At 40.2% G+C, this 18,880-nt stretch overlaps 1 protein-coding gene across 2 annotated transcripts; it reads left to right on the forward strand.

Moving 5' to 3' along the window:
- The first annotated feature begins 292 nt into the window (after window positions 1-292).
- On the forward strand, window positions 293-15,653 carry LOC135528115 (forkhead box protein P3-like). Of its 2 annotated transcripts, none has more exons than XM_064956946.1 (14): window positions 293-338; window positions 957-1,012; window positions 6,591-6,762; window positions 7,040-7,117; window positions 7,303-7,423; window positions 11,425-11,590; window positions 11,863-11,967; window positions 12,058-12,145; window positions 12,305-12,379; window positions 12,517-12,685; window positions 12,908-12,984; window positions 13,289-13,390; window positions 13,487-13,608; window positions 13,760-15,653. In XM_064956946.1, the coding sequence occupies exons 3-14, from the start codon at window positions 6,598-6,600 to the stop codon at window positions 13,815-13,817; spliced, it is 1,326 nt and encodes a 441-aa protein (XP_064813018.1). In that variant the 5' UTR covers window positions 293-338; window positions 957-1,012; window positions 6,591-6,597; the 3' UTR covers window positions 13,818-15,653. The 2 variants fall into 2 exon arrangements, with proteins under 2 accessions (XP_064813018.1, XP_064813019.1); XM_064956947.1 differs by having other exon boundaries at window positions 6,596-6,762.
- The last annotated feature ends 3,227 nt before the right edge of the window (window positions 15,654-18,880 follow it).

Genomic DNA, 18,880 nt, shown 5'->3' on the forward strand with positions numbered 1-18,880 from the left:
GAAATTGTTATTTTATTATATTGTTAAACAAAATATTATTTTCTGAGCATTGTACTAGTATGAAATAATATAATTTTAAAATGTTTTTGAGGATTCAATATATCAAAGTATTTGTATTATTTATTTTATACGGTCTTCTTTGTTAATCTTTATCAAGGGTGCCAATAATGTTGGATGTGAATGTATGTAGTACATTTTTATTCTGTTAGCAGGCTCAAACTTTTTTGAGAAAGCTTTTCTTACCTTCAGTAACTTCCAGGTATAAATACAGACTGGATGCTGCAAACACACTTTTCACACATCTGTTCCCTCTCACACATTGCGTGAGGCATCTTTAGGTGAGTGTTGAATGAAGGGGATCATGATTTGACATTGTTCATGGTCTCTGTAATCTTAATTTGAGCATGTTATTGCTTTTATCCAACTTTATTTCCAGAATGCAACTCCTCATGGCTCCCCACTGTGTTAACACACACTGAATTATACAAGACCACATGATTATGTTTAGTCAGTATCAATAACTTTCAAATATAGCTATTGTACAAGTTACCTGAATGCGATGTATTGGAAATGTAACAATAAGATACTTTTGAAAGAGATTAGCATCAATGTTAAAATATACTTAAACAAAAGACAAAACATGCAGATAGGTTTTTGTTTACTTGCCTAAAATAGTAGTAATTAATGATGAATTAAAATATGAAGTAATTGTAATATCATCTCATCGCAGAAATATACTATTGATAAACCTTACATTGTGTACATTTATAAACATGTTTTAATAAACATTTAAATTTCAAAATGCCTTTGCTCTTACCATAACCTACTTCACCATTACTGTATATATTACAGGTAGTATAAGTGTTCTTTTACGTATAATAGACGTCAAACATCATTAGTGGAATACTACCCCCCCCCTTCCTCTGACACATTTGTTACCTTTTTTCATTTTCTAGCATCTCTTCCTCCTAAGAACAGGAAGACAAAAAGTGAGCAGGAGATACAGAGTAAGGTGAGAAAACTGACTGTTTTAGTGTGTGGCCTTTGCATTTTAGGAATGTACTTCTTTGCTTTCAGCTAGAGTATTTGTTGGCAAACCATTCTAAGCATCAGAAGGGAGATAATTCAGTAGGCAAGTGTCTATCAAATTGGGGTGCGTGTTCACCAGAGGTATGCTAGGTACGCAAAACTCCAGACCGTGGTGTAATCTGTAATGGTGGATTGTATGTAGCTGTGGTGTATGAGCTATTTTATAGTGTAGTCTAATGATCATGGACCTTAACCTTTAAAAATGTAAAAAAGTATCAATATTGTATACCAGTTGGGTAACATAGATGAGAGATTGTAGGCATATAGCAAAAGAGTGAAAAATGCATGTTTTGTGAAAAGGGGCTGATAGATTTTATTAAGTACACACGATTAAGAAAAGTTTGCAATGGCTGATGTAGTGATGAACCTGTTAGAAGGTGTTAACATGTGTAAAAGTAAGCATTTAAAGCATCACTAATCATTTAGGCTAAAACAATCCAATCATTCCTCTACACATTGAAACATTATGTTCAATATCTTTTTTTGAACTTCTCAGTGAATGGATTATTCAATGGCAGCCCAGTCAACACAGTTCTGACACAATCATTCACACATTTGAAACAACTCTGGAATGATATCTATTACATTTTGGGTATATTATTTGAATTCAGTATGTTCAAGAGAAGAATAAATAAAAAATGATTGACAATCTCATCCAATATAATTCTTAAATTGATTTGGGTTAAGACCCAAGACCTGATATTCATAACACAATGAACTGTTGATGGATTGAACTCTTCACTTGCATGGTAGTCATGATGCGAAAAGTCCTTTGTGACTAACATGCGGTCTTGTCGTGGATGTGTCTTTTATTATTAACCCATTAATGTCCATAATGGACATTTCTAATTGAATTTGGTTAACTTGTTCTCTGAGCTTTACTGATGGACAAATCTGAAGATTTTTTTTAAATCGACCAAAGCTTTGTCTACTATGTACTTTTTTGATATTGTACAATATTTTGTCCTTGGATACATGTGGTTACAGTTTTTACACATTTCATGAATCAAGTCATGTGAATGAATACATGTTCAAATCATCAGAGTTAAACATGTTTGGTATATATATTGCCTGGACCAATATACAGTGCCTTCATTAAGTACTCATAACCCTTGACTTATTCCACTTTTTGTGGCCTGTCTAGACACTTTTACTGTTGATGCCAAATTTCATGTATTTACACCAAACATAATTTGTTCTGTGGCACATTTGGATATTATACCTAATTATAAACTGGGTGGTTCGAGCCCTGAATGCTGGTTGGTTGACAGCCGTGGTATATTAGACCGTATAGGTATGACAAAACATGTATTTTACTGCTGTAATTACATTGGTAACCTGTTTATAATAGCAATAAGGCACTACTAGGGTTTGTGATATATGGCCAATATACCACGGCTAATGGCTGTATCCAGGCACTCCGTTTTGCGTCGTGCGTAAGAATAGCCCTTAGCTGTGGTATATTGACCATACACCACAACCCCTCATGCATTATTGCTTAAATATAGTACAAGAATGTAATTTTCTCAAGAATGTGTATCGTTATCGTCACATGTTGCGGTGTAATCAAAATTACCCTACATTCTGGTTTATCTGACTCAATAACTGTACTTTTTTTTACCACAAAAAAAGCAAATGATGGAATATGATAATGTTTTCGGTACATCAATGTCAAAAACTATGAATCACCTTACAGAATTTGTACTGTTATACTTTGGTCTTCAATTGTATTACTTTTGATCTGTGAGATATACATTTTTAGGTTAGGAACCAAGAAAGCATTTAGTCTCTATGATTTATTTGCAGTGAGTCTAAAAATAAAGTATTGAGGCTTCACAACATGCATTTAATCAGAAACTCATCAAAACATTTCAGGACGATTAGGTTGTGTTTCTAATGGACATATTGATGCTTAACCTAATTTAAAGATCAGATTAGGATGAACAGATTAATACATGAGGGATTGAGCACAATTCTTTTGCATTGTAGTTTATAGAATAATAAATGTAGGTTAAATTCTGGTGAAAGCCAATAACGATGTACTAGCCATAGTTATAAATGGAAGCTCTGAGTCAGTGTGACATGATTGTAGAGTGTGGGTTCGTAGAATGTGGGAACTGCTCATTCCAGTATTTACACCCCTCACTTGTTGTGGCTGGATTTACGCTGCATGCTAATGCCACATGAGTAATCATGAGTAGTCGTTCATGTTCTATCTGCTTTTTAAATATTCCTTTACAGCCCAACATCTGGAAATAAAGAAGTTGGACATAAATGTTCAAGAAATATCCTGACTTTGTAATTTAATTTGCAAAAATGTTAGCAAATTGCTAATTTGCTCAGTATGATAAAAAAAATCTGTAGAACTGGTATTACATGAAGATCAAATTCATAGTTTGGTTTCATACTGATTTTGCTATTTAGATTCATTCAGTAAATGTCATCACTCCAAAACACTCAAATCTATTTGTATATATGTTTTGTTCTCATTCAAATAGAACATGTTAATTAGAAGAAAACATATTATGAGTTAAACGTAAAAGAATTTAGAAAAATATACATTTCAATAATGTCTTTGTTGATCAAAGATTAACAATAACATTTCCTCTGCTTATAATTTCTCCCTCCCCCAGTGTAGTGTTATAGGCCAAAAAAAGCTCCTCTTCCAATCAATGTCACCCACAGGTTCATACCAAACTGCCAACAACAGACAGATATCCTAGATATGGGAGCATAGTGAGTAGTAAGAAAACTCGAAGAGAAATACTTTAGATATGACACACGATGAATAGCTTTACATACAGTACGTAACTGATTGCAAATATGGCATTTTGATCATCAAACCCACTCCTAGACTACAGTAAAAGCTGAATGTCATTGCCCTCAGTTGAGAGAAGTGTTGAAAGAAATGTTAATATCTTCTACTTGTAATGATATTGTAGCACATCCATTCATCAAATCACACTCTACGAATCTGTGTGATATCAACATGTAGCTCTCAGTTCCAAATAAAAAAGATTTGCTTATTCATTTAATGCCTGTTATGTGACTTGTTGATTCCGCCTTCTCTTTACTTTGATCTGAGCTCCTCTCTACAGGAGATATGTTTGGTTTTGCTCGTGAAGTGGAGATAAAAGCGAGAAACCACAAAGAGCTTCAGTACTTTCTATTTCTACTGAATTCCTGTTTCCTCTTCCTGGGTTGCTGGGTGAGAGCGTGCATTTGCAATTGTATACGGTGGTCTGGTCTTTTTCCACATCTTGTTATGTTACAGGCTTATTCTAAAATTGCCTAAATAGTTTATTTTCCTCGTCAATCTACACACAATACGCATAATGACAAAACAAAAACAGCTTTTAGAATTTTTGCAAATGTATAAAAAAAACAACTGAAATATCACATTTACATAATTTTCAAACACTTTACTCAGTACTTTGTTGAAACACCTTTGGCAGTGATTACAGCCTTGAGTCAAATCAAATCAAACTTTATTTGCCACATGCGCCGAATACAACAAGTGTAGACCTTACCGTGAAATGCTTTCTTACAAGCCCTTAACCAACAGTGCAGTTCAAGAAGAGTTAAGAAAAATATTTACCAAATAAACTAAAGTAAATCATTATTAAAAGTAACACAATAACATAACAATAAGGAGGCTATATACAGGGGTACCGGTACTGAGTCAGTGCGCGGGGGTACAGGTTAAAGGTAATTTGTACATGTAGGTAGGGGTGAAGTGGCTATGCATAGATAATAAACAGCGAGTAGCAGCAGGGTACAAAACAAATGGAGGGGGGGGGGGTCAATGTAATAGTCTGGTGGTCATTTGATTAATTGTTCAGCAGTCTTATGGCTTGGGGTTAGAAGCTGTTAAGGAGCCTTTTGGTCCTAGACTTGGAGCTCCGGTACCGCTTGCCGTGCAGTAGCAGAGAAAACAATCTTTGACTTGGGTGACTGGAGTCTCTGAGTATTTTATGTGCTTTCCTCTATCACCACCTATTATATAGGTCCTGGATTGCAGGAAGCTTGGTGCCAGTGATGTACTGGGCCATACGCACTACCCTCTGTAGCGCCTTACGGTAAGATGCCGAGCAGTTGCCATACCAGGTGGTGATGCAACCGGTCAGTATGCTCTCGATGGTGCAGCTGTATAACTTTTTGAGGATCTGAGGACCCATGCCAAATTTTTTCAGTCTCCTGAGCGGAAAATATTTTTGTCGTGCCCACTTAACGACTGTCTTGGTGTGTTTGGACAATGATAGAGCGTTGGTGATTGTGGTCCACAGGGTACTTGAAACTCTCGACCCGCTCCACTACAGCCCTGCTGATTTTACTGGGGGCCCGTTCGGCCCGCCTTTTCCTGTAGTCAACGATCAGCTCCTTTGTCTTGCTCACATGGAGGGAGAGGTTGTTATCCTGGCATCACACTGCCAGGTCTCTGACCTCCTCCCTATAGGCTGTCTCATTGTTGTCGGTGATCAGGCACACCACTGTTGCGTCATCAGCATGAACAGGTTGTACAGGAGGGGGTCTAAATACACACCCCTGAGGGGCCCCAGTGTTGAGGATCAGCGTGACAGACGTGTTGTTGTCCACCCTTACCACCTGGGGGCAGCCCATCAGGCAGCCCAATTATGTACAAAAAGGGGTGTAATTTCTAAACGGTTCACCCTATATGGATGAAAATACCCTCAAAATAAAACTGACAGTCTGCACTTTAACCGCAAAGTCATTGTATCATTTCAAATCCAAAGTGCTGGAGTACAGAGCCAAAACAACAACTAATTATGTCACTATTTGAATCACTGTATGTTTTTGAGATACCTGCTGCTATCAGTTCCGTCTCTGTACGCTTCAATGTCTGTGTAGTTGCACCTGTGCACAACCACAACATCTCTCAGCCCAGACTGTGTTTGAACTCCTTTACCTTTCATTATGCCTGATAAGGGAACAAAAGACACCATGCCTCCAAACCTGTTGCTCTCTAACATTTATCAAAGAGCACATTTGTATGCCCCACCCCCCTTTCTATCTTTCTCTATTTCTTGCTCTCTCTCTCTCTCTCTCTCTCTCTCTCTCTCTCTCTCTCTCTCTCTCTCTCTCTCTCTCTCTCTCTCTCTCTCTCTCTCTCTCTCTCTCTCTCTCTCTCTCTCTCTCTCTCTCTCTCTCTCTCTCTCTCTCTCTCTCTCTCTCTCTCTCTCTCTCTCTCTCTCTCTCTCTCTCTCTCTCTCTCTCTCTCTCTCTCTCTCTTATTGTAGCTATGTGTTGTTTACTGTCATATGTTGAAATATATGCAAGACCGAATACAACATATCCTTACAAAATATGAACATCTCTAGATAATTGGTGCCCTGTGTGGGGACGATCTACTGTGACTTGTGATTATTTGCAATTGTTTATGTTGTCTACACATTCACAACTTTTATCCACCACCACCCATGCATTCCTGGCGGTAGCATGCACTTAGCACTAACCATCCATTTCCTCTCTTCTGCACCAAGCCCAGGGATGCCACAGACTGAGAGTGAGAGGTTGAAGAGTGGGCGGCTGAACAGTGGTAGACAGCAGCAGCAGCGAGATCGGCGGGGTGAACACGGAGAAGAGCCAGACACACGTACCAAGCCAAATGATTCTGTCTCACCTCGGCTCTATGCTCGTACCTCTGTTACTCAGGTATTGGTTGAACTGCTGCTGTGGTTTCAATCAACATGTAACACATAATTGGAAGAAGACTAAAATAAATGTCAATGGAAAGTATAGAGCTAAAGTGTAAATCAAGTCAGTTCCATACAGTTGGCTTTTTCATGTTTTTTTTTGTCTCTTATATTTTGTATAATAATGCTAATTTAAAGACAAGTTCCCAGGAGGCAATATCTATATTTTCATTACATGGAGTTTTTCCTAATAGTGAGCTAGATGAATGATATAAATAAATGTCCATTATTTATAGATGGGTTTCCCATTGATGATTGGACCTGGAGGTCCACTTATGGCCTCATCTCAGCTCCAGAACATACTGTTACAGCAGGTAGGATATTATCCTATTCTTATACCTCCTATTATAACATGTTTCAAGGCCCTATTCTGACCAGAGATTCATGTAATGCATACACTGATATTAGCAAAAAAGCTGCTTGTGTTTGCTCAGAGCACCCCCTGCTGGTAAAAGGGGGGTACTGTAAGTGTGAGCATGTTGTTATGCGTCCTTCCTAGTGTTCCAGTGAGGAGGAGGGGAGACCTTTCCTGCAGCGGGTGTCTCGGTGCCCCCAGTTGAGCCAGCACAGACCCTCTGTCCTACGCCAGGCTGTCCTGGCTGCCCACGTACGACCACAGGGTAAGCTCTGCTCTGACTGACCCTCTATCCTACGCCAGGCTGTCCTGGCTGCCCACGTACGACCACAGGGTAAGCTCTGCTCTGACTGACCCTCTGCAGCAGCACCCTTACAGTACACATACAACTGAACTATCATGTCGTATGAGAAGTTAGAATAAAACAGCTCTTGTTGGAGAAACAATGTCCTTGACACTGCTGTGTAATAATGTAGAATGGATGTAGAATGCATTTACATTACATTTACATTTAAGTCATTTAGCAGACGCTCTTATCCAGAGCGACTTACAAATTGGTGAATTCACCTTCTGACATCCAGTGGAACAGCCACTTACAATAGTGCATCTAAATCATTTAAGGGGGGAGAAGGATTACTTATCCTATCCTAGGTATTCCTTGAAGAGGTGGGGTTTCAGGTGTCTCCGGAAGGTGGTGATTGACTCTGCTGTCCTGGCGTCGTGAGGGAGTTTGTTCCACCATTGGGGGGCCAGAGCAGCGAACAGTTTTGACTGGGCTGAGCGGGAACTGTACTTCCTCAGTGGTAGGGAGGCGAGCAGGCCAGAGGTGGATGAACGCAGTGCCCTTGTTTGGGTGTAGGGCCTGATCAGAGCCTGGAGGTACTGCGGTGCCGTTCCCCTCACAGCTCCATAGGCAAGCACCATGGTCTTGTAGCGGATGCGAGCTTCAACTGGAAGCCAGTGGAGAGAGCGGAGGAGCGGGGTGACGTGAGAGAACTTGGGAAGGTTGAACACCAGACGGGCTGCGGCGTTCTGGATGAGTTGTAGGGGTTTAATGGCACAGGCAGGGAGCCCAGCCAACAGCGAGTTGCAGTAATCCAGACGGGAGATGACAAGTGCCTGGATTAGGACCTGCGCCGCTTCCTGTGTGAGGCAGGGTCGTACTCTGCGGATGTTGTAGAGCATGAACCTACAGGAACGGGCCACCGCCATGATGTTGGTTGAGAACGACAGGGTGTTGTCCAGGATCACGCCAAGGTTCTTAGCGCTCTGGGAGGAGGACACAATGGAGTTGTCAACCGTGATGGCGAGATCATGGAACGGGCAGTCCTTCCCCGGGAGGAAGAGCAGCTCCGTCTTGCCGAGGTTCAGCTTGAGGTGGTGATCCGTCATCCACACTGATATGTCTGCCAGACATGCAGAGATGCGATTCTCCACCTGGTCATCAGAAGGGGAAAGGAGAAGATTAATTGTGTGTCGTCTGCATAGCAATGATAGGAGAGACCATGTGAGGTTATGACAGAGCCAAGTGACTTGGTGTATAGCGAGAATAGGAGAGGGCCTAGAACAGAGCCCTGGGGGACACCAGTGGTGAGAGCGCGTGGTGAGGAGACAGATTCTCGCCACGCCACCTGGTAGGAGCGACCTGTCAGGTAGGACGCAATCCAAGCGTGGGCCGCGCCGGAGATGCCCAACTCGGAGAGGGTGGAGAGGAGGATCTGATGGTTCACAGTATCGAAGGCAGCCGGATGGATGTATAGAATCCAAAACCAACTCCATAGTTCACTTCTCTCCGCTCTTCTCTCCTACTGCAGCATCCTTACAACCAAACCATTATAGCTGTTCATTGTCAAAACATTTTTTTAAATTCCCCCTTCCCAAAATAGGTCATTTTTATTTAACTAGGCAAGTCAGGTAAGAACAAATTCTTATTTACAATGGCGGCCTAGGAACAGTGGGTTAACTGTTTTGTTCAGGGGAAGAACGACCTTGTCAGCTCAGGGATTTATTCTAGCAACCTTGCAGTTACTAGCCCAACACTCTAACCACTAGGCTACCTGCTGCCCCAGGTAATGTGGGTGTAGGATCGCACTTTTGAATGGAAACACTGGTGGCTTAAAAAAATAGTGTCATTACATATGTTGTACACAATTCTATACAGTCATTATGCACAATTCATATAGGAGGTTCATGGAAAGTGTTTCTACAGTGGCAAGAGAAAGCAGGGGAACCCTTTGGAATTACCTGGATTTCTGCATAAATTTGACAAAAATTTGATCTGATCTTCATCTAAGTCACAACAATAGACATACAAAGTGTGCTTAAACAAATAGCACACACATGATTGTAGTTTTCTTGTCTATATTGAATACATAATTGAAACATTCACAGTGTAGGATGAAAAAAGTATGTGAACCCCGAGGCTAATGACTTCTCCAAAAGCTAATTGGAGTCAGGAGTCAACTTGTTATGTACTTGAGTGAAGACCCAAAAGCAGTTTTAACAGAAAACAGAGTTCTTTAATGAAAAAACAGGAATGGCATAAATCCTCTTCCAACGTAGTCAATGGAACAAAAAGAACGTTAGTATAATGCAGGATGCACCTGCCAGGCGGACTCCGACAGGATAGGACAAGGTGGAAGCAAACGGGACGACAGCTTGCTTCTGGCATCAAAAACACAAACAAGAATCAGACACTGAAAGTAGCAGGAACAGAGAGAGAAATAGAGACCTAATCAGAGGGGGAAGAGAGAACAGGTGTGAAAGAGTGAATGAGCTAGTTAGGAGAGATGTAGAACAGCTGAAGAATGAGAGACAGAGAAGGTAACCTAAAAAGACCAGCAGAGAGAGACAGAGTGAAGAGAAAGGACAGGAACAGACATAACAAGACATGACACAACTAACCTGGAGTCCAATCAATGAGACGAGATTGGAGATTGGATATTGGTTAGAGCTGCCCTGCTCTATAAAAAACCCTCACAAAATTTGAGTTTGCTATTCACATGAAGCATTGCCTGATGTGAACCATGTCTCGAACAAAAGAGATCTCAGAAGACCTAAGATTAAGAATTGTTGCCTTGCATAAAGCTGGAAATGGTTTCAAAAGTACATTCAAAAGTCAGTCCACGGTAAGGCAATTTCTCTATAAATGGAGAAATTTCAGCACTGTTTGCTACTCTCCCTAGGAGTGGCCGTGCTGCAAATATGACTGCAAGAACACAGTGCAGAATGCTCAATGAGGTTAAGAAGAATCCTAGAGTGTCAGCTAAAGACTTACAGAAATCTCTGTAAGATGCTAACATCTCTGTTGACAAGTCTACGATACGTAAAACACTAAACAAGAATGGTGTTCATGGTTGGTCATCATGGAAGCAGCCACTGCTGTCCCGAAAAAACATTGCTGCACATCTGAAGATTGCAAAAGAGCACCTGGATGTTCCACAGCGATACTGGCATAAAATTCTGTAGACAGATGAAACTAAAGTTGTGTTGTTTGTAAAGAACACACAACACTATGTGTGGAGAAAAAATGGTACAGCACACCAGCATCATGGTTTGGGGCTGCTTTGCTACCTCAGGGCCTGGACAGCTTGCTATCATCAACGGAAAAATTAATTCCCAAGTTTATCAAGACATTTTACAGGAGAATGTAAGGCTGTCTGTCCGCCAATTGAAGCTCAACAGAAGTCAGGACAACATCCCAAAAGACAGAAGTAAATCAACAACATAATGGTTTGAACAGAAGAAAATACACCTTCTGGAGTGGCCCAGTCAGTCCTGACCTCAATCTGATTGAGATGCTGTGGAATGACCTCAAGAGAATGCTTCACACCAGACATCCCAGGAATATTGTGAAACTGAAAACATTTGGAAAGAGGAATGGTCCAAAATTCTGTTGTGCAGGCCTGATCCGCAACTACAGAAAATGTTTGGTTGAGGTTATTGCTGCCAAAGGAGGGTCAACCTGTTATTAAATCCAAGGGTTCACATACTTTTTCCAACCTGCACTGGGAATGTTTACCCGGTGTGTTCAATAAAGACATGAACAATTATAATTGTTTGTGTGTTATTAGTTTAAGCTGTGGTTTGTCTATTGTTGTGATTTAGATGAAGATCAGATACAATTTTATGACCAATTTATGTAGAAATCCAGGTCATTCCAGGTCATTCTAAATGGCTCACATACTTTTTCTTCCCACTGTAGGTCTTTTTCAATAATATAAATATTTCTCTACCTTTCTTTTCCAAAACTGTGCACTATAACAGCCGGTTCAGCTCAACCCATATCACCGTGCAAGGTGGAGGTGGACACAGGGAGCCGTGGACAGTCCTCACCCCCACACTCTGAGCACTCTCCTGGGCCCACTCGTCACCCCTCTCCCCTCAGGAGAGCCAATCCTAAGCAGAGCTCCATCATCACCAGGCATCATGAGTGAGTTATGTGTTTGTGTCACAGGAGGTTGGTGGCACCATAATTGGGGAGGATGGGCTTGTGGTAATGGCTGCAGAGGAATGAGTGGATCGCATAAACTGCATCAAACACATGGGTTCCATGTGTTTGATGCCATTCCATTTGCTCCTTTCCAGCCATTATTAGGAGCCGTCCTCTGTGTGTGTGTGTGAACAGACACGGCATAAACAATGCAAGGCTGGTTTGATTGCGTTCAGTCCTGAGTTGATAATATTCCTCCCTTCCTTCTGCAGGCCAGGTCACCCAACCCTACGGAGCTCCAGTGCTCTGTTTCTCAACGGACTCTGCTGCTGGCCAGGCTGCGATGCGGTATTTGAAGAATTTCCACGTTTTTTGAAGTGAGTCATGAGCACCAGTATATTTCATTGGTCATTGTTATGCAATTGGGGTGCTGTTCTTTATAGTCATGACTTTGATTACATCTCCAGACACCTCCACTCTGACCATGGCCATGGAGACAGAAGCATTGCACAGTGGAGGGTACAACAAGACATGGTGCAATACATGGAGACCCAGGTTTGTTCCTGTAGTTCTACATACAGTATAATAGACAGTTTTACAGAAAAGTTCCAAATAGTGAACACTGACAACAGAGAAAGGTTGTAAAGCTCCAAGTCCAACTAAGTGGAAATGTGGCCCCTAATGAACCTTGATTCATCTTCTCTCTTTCTTTAGCTGACTGTGGAAAAACAGAAACTCTTTGCAATGCAACTCCATCTGCACCTGTCTGAACACAAATCAACTGACATGGTAACTCCTCAAGGCTTCCCTATTTTGGCTAATGCCTTCAACTGCCTATAGTAACCCATTATCCTTCCCTTTTTAAGAAATGTACCCCAACCTAACCATATTGAATGTCTGTGTTGTTGGTTGTTTCTCCCTGTCAGAAGGCAGGTTCAGATTGGCCCTACAGCCACAGCCTGGCACTAGTCCTGCCCCAGAACCCATCCCCGGCCCTGGCAGCAGATGGAGTGCCACGCTGCTCCACTAAAGAGCCAGAGGAGCCGGCACAGCAGGAGCATTGGCCCGCTGCCGCTCCCCAACATCTACTCCCAGGTAACACCATTTCACGCTCATCTTCAACATGGAGTAACATTCACATAACATTCACATAGCATGACTGCTGATTCACTTTTCTTAAGCTAGAGAAAGTTCCCACTCCATTTCACATTCCTCAAAGTGTTTTGCTTGTTTGCTTTGGTGATGCCTTTCGCGTTGCCACAAAATCTGATCCAAACTCAAGACCCAGCATGTTTGCTTTTGTTGGGCACCCCACAGATCTTGTCCCGAGTGTTGAGTGTTACAAATACAACAACATCCGGCCTCCGTACACCTACGCCTGCCTGATAAGATGGGTGAGTTGTCTGAATCAGACAGTAGAGTCCCTCTGAATACTCAGGTAAAGGCACACTTGAGTAAAGGAAAATGTAGACTGTCAAGAGTCTGGCTGAGCAACTAATACAGTTTGATCTGTAGTTCATGCATCTTTGTTGAACGGAAAGACAGCAACATTCCACCTTTTCGTCTCCACAAGTGGGACATTAATATCGAGTCCATTGGACTACATGAGTAGCAAGACTTCTATTTTATGTCTAGACTTCATGTGAGCTGTTTCAATTGCACAAGTCTACTGTGAATGTCCACCATGTCTGTTTGCAGTCTATCCTGGAGTCTCCAGACAAGCAGCGCTCTCTGAATGACATCTACAACTGGTTCACCACAATGTTCTTCTACTTCCGACACAACACGGCCACATGGAAGGTTTGGCTTCTCCTTGGATCATTATGTTAACTTTGAGTTCTGAGGAATATTGACTCCCGAGATCCTAACACAAGCTGTATTCCTTTGCCACCACAGAACGCTGTTCGTCATAATCTTAGCCTCCACAAGTGTTTTGTGCGAGTGGAGGGAGGCAAGGGGGCTGTCTGGACAGTGGATGAAATGGAATATCAAAGGAGAAAGGGACAAAAATATCACAGGTAGGCCTCTGCTCTGGATATGCTTTCTTGATTCATTCTTAGTGTTGTAACTTCATTCCAACTCAACAAGTCCGTGTGATATTGTCAACCCCACCCATTAACAAAGGCACGTTTTTTTATTATATTGTAATAATATGGAAAACTATTTCAGGGATCATCATGTGAAATGGTTGGCACCCTTCTCCTTATTCCGTCCAGAGGAACCTTGAACATAGCCATCCCTTCAGTGAATGAAAAACTACAGGGAAAGGAAGTCACCAGGACCTATAACTGAATCAGGTATATTATAACAGGGCTGGACCAAAAGCCTCCATATTAGTTCTCCAGGCGGAGGGTTGACCAGTCCTAGTCTACAGTATCTCCAGCACCCAACACCACCTTCTTTGTTCAGCAGCAGATGGTGCTATAATACATAGCATAGCCCCGGACTCTTTTGCCTCTCTAGACTGATTATGGAGAAGTGTGCATGGCTGGAATGGCAATATATTCTGCAGCCTTTGAAATAAAAATATACACTTAAAAATGATTTGTCAATAAAACCACAGTGAAAAGGTGAACAATCATTTTGTCTTGTAGTGTTGGCTACATATGTGTTACAGCAAGCAAGTAGAAATTGGACATTCTGTCAAAAATTCATAAAATAATTAATAAAATTAATATTTGAATGTATCTCTGATTTTGGATCACCTGTTGCAGTCACTACTTTATTATTTTTTTTGTGAGAAAACAAAATCAGTTTACCCACAAATCTTTAAATAACAGCTACCCTCCACAATCCCTTTTACATCATTCTCCATAAATACAGATGAACTCTGTGAAAGACAAAGGGAGAATGTATCTTCCTGCAAGGTGAAAGCCCTGTTTAATAGTGTTTTCACCTGTGAGTAGCAGCCTGCTGCAGTTCTCTCAGCTCCCTGGTGAGTCTCAGTCAGAAGGTGAAGTATAAATAAAACCCATTCTCCTCGCTCCCACATGCATGATTCCTACAGTACATGTACTCCTCAATGCTCTCACAACCTTTGAGAGCCTCCGCCTCTTTTGTTGCTCCTGACACTCCTTCATTGCCATTGAACAGTGCCTTCAGCCTCTTTTGTTGCTCCTGACACTCCTTCATTGCCATTGAACTTTAGCCACTTAATCTTTACCACAAACTGAATAATATCTCATGTACACAATGGGTCTAACATTCCACAGTGTCACTGACATTAGCCCTACGGTTTCTAAACGTCTCCATTGTGTTTTTCATATTTCACAGCTATTAGTCAGTTTTTCCACAGACCCAGCAGTTGTCCTTCTGTATGAATCAGTCTTTCCACTAGAAAGGGATATCCACTTATTTATATCCAGAGCTTTTGTTCTAAAGGACAAAAGTTATTTATTTGGTGTGCATGGGTAAACATGAGACTGTGCGATATGAGGCTAAAACATAACTCCTTACTCTAGGCACACCTCAGGCTGGACCAGATCCATTTCCCAGGCCTGTCATTTAAAGCATTTCATTTAGGAGAATCCTGTACAGTGTTACATCCTCTAAAACCTCTACTCTTATGGTTCATGCTGGCAGGTGCTTATTATTACCCATTCAACTTCCTCTGTAAACGCTAGCCATCAAAACCCTTGGCAGCATTTACAATGACACAAACAGACTGCCAATACAAGATACAATCGAAAGCTATTTCCTTTTGGGGAAAACACACCATCTCAAAGTATAAGGTGTAGTCTGGAAAGTGAGGACAGTTTGAGCTAATCACAGTGTTTTATCATCTGCTTAAATAAGCACTTGGACCAGTGTTTTGTTTCTGTGGAGATGTGAAGTATGGAAAGTCCAATATATCCAGATGTTCAGTATGAAGTCCAATATATCCAGATGTGCAGTATGCTCATTCATGAGTAGACCTATAGTAGTTGTCACATTGACCAGATCGAATAAGATCACCTTGGAAGTGTTTTCGTGTGAGATTACTTTCATAGGAGATTACATTGCACATCTTGTCGATGTCTGTTTTATTTGCAATCCCAAAATGTAATTAAAGTAAATTCAAGACTACAGTATCAAGTGTTTTTACAATGTACTTCTTAATATAAACATGCATGACAAAAATATGCTCAATCATTGGGTAATGCAAATAATTATATATGGTGTAGATCTCTTTTCCTTTTGACTTGGATAATGCATGCTAATAATGCTTTCTAAACGCAAAAGTATACTAATACTAATGTAAAAACCATTTCTGTGTAATTCTATATGAGGTGGGTCATTTTGAACATTCCTTTTCGCTCTCTCTTTCCAGAGATATATGCATATTTCCCCCCATATTTTGTTTCAAGTCTAAAGTGTCTGCCTCTTATCTCTCACTGACAATCTCACATCCACAAACCTGCTAGCTCTCAGAAAAGTGCCTCAGGCAAGGTATTTTTGACAGGACAAAACAGATATGGAGTTCTGTGGAGATGACACTTTTCCACTTTTCAGACCTTGAGTCATAAATATAAAAGTGTTCACCTGTAAAATAACCATCCAAAATATGGAAAATTGTTAACTAGCAGATACCTGTTCAAGGCAACCGCTAAATTATAAAAGTGTTCGCCTGTAAATCAATAACAAACTGATCTCATATCATGATTTACATTTTTACTCCTAACTCAGATACATATACTTCAGATCGTTTGAGGGGGTATGGAAACACAATAAACAAACAGAATAAAAACACAAAATAAAACTAGAAAAGTACATGTGGAAAAATACAGGAGTTACTTTTGGTGAGTTATATTATGCAAAAGTATGCACATTTATATATTTAAAGTTGATAAACATTTCTTAAGAATTTGAAGTTAGGATAGCCTGAACATGTGAAAGTTGGTTTGGTGTCTCTTGAAAGATTCAAGAGTTACTGTACTGTTGGTGTATTATTTTATGCATATGTATGCAAATGTATACAGTTATAATTGATCAAAGTAAAAACTAATATTGAAGTTAGGATAGCCTGAACATGTGAAAGATAGTTTGGTATCTCTAGCTTGAACGGTTCAAGTGTTACTATAGGTGAGTTATTTTATGGTAATTTTGCTAATACTTTAAAAAAAAGTTTATCAAGAGAATTTGAAGTTAGGATAGCCTGGATGTTTTAAAGTTGGTCTTGTAGCTTAATTAACCAAGGAGCAGGATCATTCTGAATAGCTACCACTTTATTCCTATGGTTCTCATTCAAACCCATATTAATTTATTACAATTTAAAATGGTTATAGTTCCAAAAGTATACATAGTATCAAATATCCTTTGGCAAGAAATCTAAGTTTGGGCAGTCTGAACATCTCAATGTTGGTTTGGTATTAATAGTTTAAACAGTGTAGAAGGAGATAGTTCTAGAATGTTTAGTTTTTTTTTACATTTAAGTCTATGGGACATTTCTTTGCCATTGAAGTGCATTGGAAGCTCATTTAAATATTGTTATAGTTCAAAAAGTATAAATGCTATGATTTTTTTTCTTCTCAAGCAATCACAGTTGGGGCAGTCTAGGCATTTGGAGTTGGTTTTGTATTAATTACTTAAATAATTTAAGCTCTAGATCGAACTAAAGAAATCAAATAATAATGTGAGTATGTAATAAATCTAGAGTTGTGTTTTGCTTTGCAAGCACACCTAACATTTTATTAAATAAAAACACAATAAAATGGCCCAGAAATGCCCTCAGAGAGTATTTACAACCTTCAACTTTTCCACATTTTGTTGTGTTAAAGCCTCAGTTTAAAATTGATTACATGTAGATTTTGTGTCACTGGCCTACACACAATACCCCATAATATCATAGTGGAATAATGGTTTTAGAAAGTTTTACAAATGAATTAAAACATTTAAGCTGAAATGTATTGAGTCAATATTTATTGAACCTATTTGCTATGGCAAGCTTAAATATGAAATAAAAGGTCACATAATAAGTTGCATGGACTCACTCTGGGTGCAATAATAATGTTTACAATTATTTTTGAATGACTGCTTCATCTTTGTACCCAACACATAAAGTGCATTCGGAAAGTATTCAGACCCCTGGACTTTTTCCATATTTCGTTACATTAGAGCCTTACTCTAAAATTAATTAAATAGTTTTTCCTTCACTCATCAACCTACACACAATACACCATAATGACAAGGCAAAGACAGGTTTTCCTTTTTAAATGTGCAAAAATACCACAAAAAAAACAGAAATACCACATTTACATAAGTATTCAGACCCTTTACTCAGTACTTTGTTGAAGCACCTTTAGCAGCAATTACAGCCTCAAGTCTTTTTTGGGTAGGACGCTACAAGCGTTGCACACCTGTATTTGGTGAGTTTCTCCAATTATTTTCTGCATATCCTCTCAAGCTCTGTCAGGTTGGATTGGGAGCGTCTCTGGCTATTTTCAGGTCTCTCCAGAGATGTTTGATTGGGTTCAAGTCCGGGCTCAGGGAGGTGACCAAGAACCCGATGGTCACTCTGACAGAGCTTCAGAGTTCCTCTGTGAAGATGGGAGAACCTTTCAGATGGACAACCATCTCTGCAGCACTCCACCAATCAGACTGAGGCGAATGTTCACCTTCCAACAGGACAAAGACCCTAAGCACACAGCAAATACAACGCAGGAGTGGCTTGGGGACAAATCTCTGAATGTCCTTGAGTGGCCCAACTCTGTGTTTAAGTTTGTGTCGCACTGCTTTGCTTTATTTTGGCCAATCTCAAGGATGATCAATGGAAACAGAGCTCAATTTCGAGTCTCATAGCAAAGGGTCTGAATACTTAAGTAAATGAGGTATTTCTGTGTTGTTGTTTTTTTTTTGTCATTATGGGGTATTGTGTGTAGTAAGGAGGATCAAGTTAATTTAATCAATTTTAGAATAATGCTGTAACGTAACAAAATTGGGAAAGAGTCAAGGGGTCTGAATATTTTTTGAATGCACTATGCAATTATCAGCTGCGCAGTAAATTACAAATACAGATTCAACCACAAAGACCAGGGAGGTTTCCCCAATGCCTCGCAAAGAAGGGTGCCTATTGGTAGATGGGTAAAACTAAACAAAGCAGACATTGGAGTTGCTTACCAAGACAAAATTGAATGTCCCCGTGTGGCCTAGTTATAGTTTTTTTCTTCTTCTTTATTTCACCTTTATTTAACCAGGTAGGCTAGTTAAGAACAAGTTCTCATCTACAACTGCGACCTGGCCAAAATAAAGCAAAGCAGTGCGACACAAACTTAAACACAGAGTTACACATGGAATAAACTAACATACAGTCAA

The sequence above is a fragment of the Oncorhynchus masou genome, chromosome 33 (genome assembly GCF_036934945.1).
Source record: "Oncorhynchus masou masou isolate Uvic2021 chromosome 33, UVic_Omas_1.1, whole genome shotgun sequence".
Classification (NCBI taxonomy): Eukaryota; Metazoa; Chordata; class Actinopteri; order Salmoniformes; family Salmonidae; genus Oncorhynchus; species Oncorhynchus masou.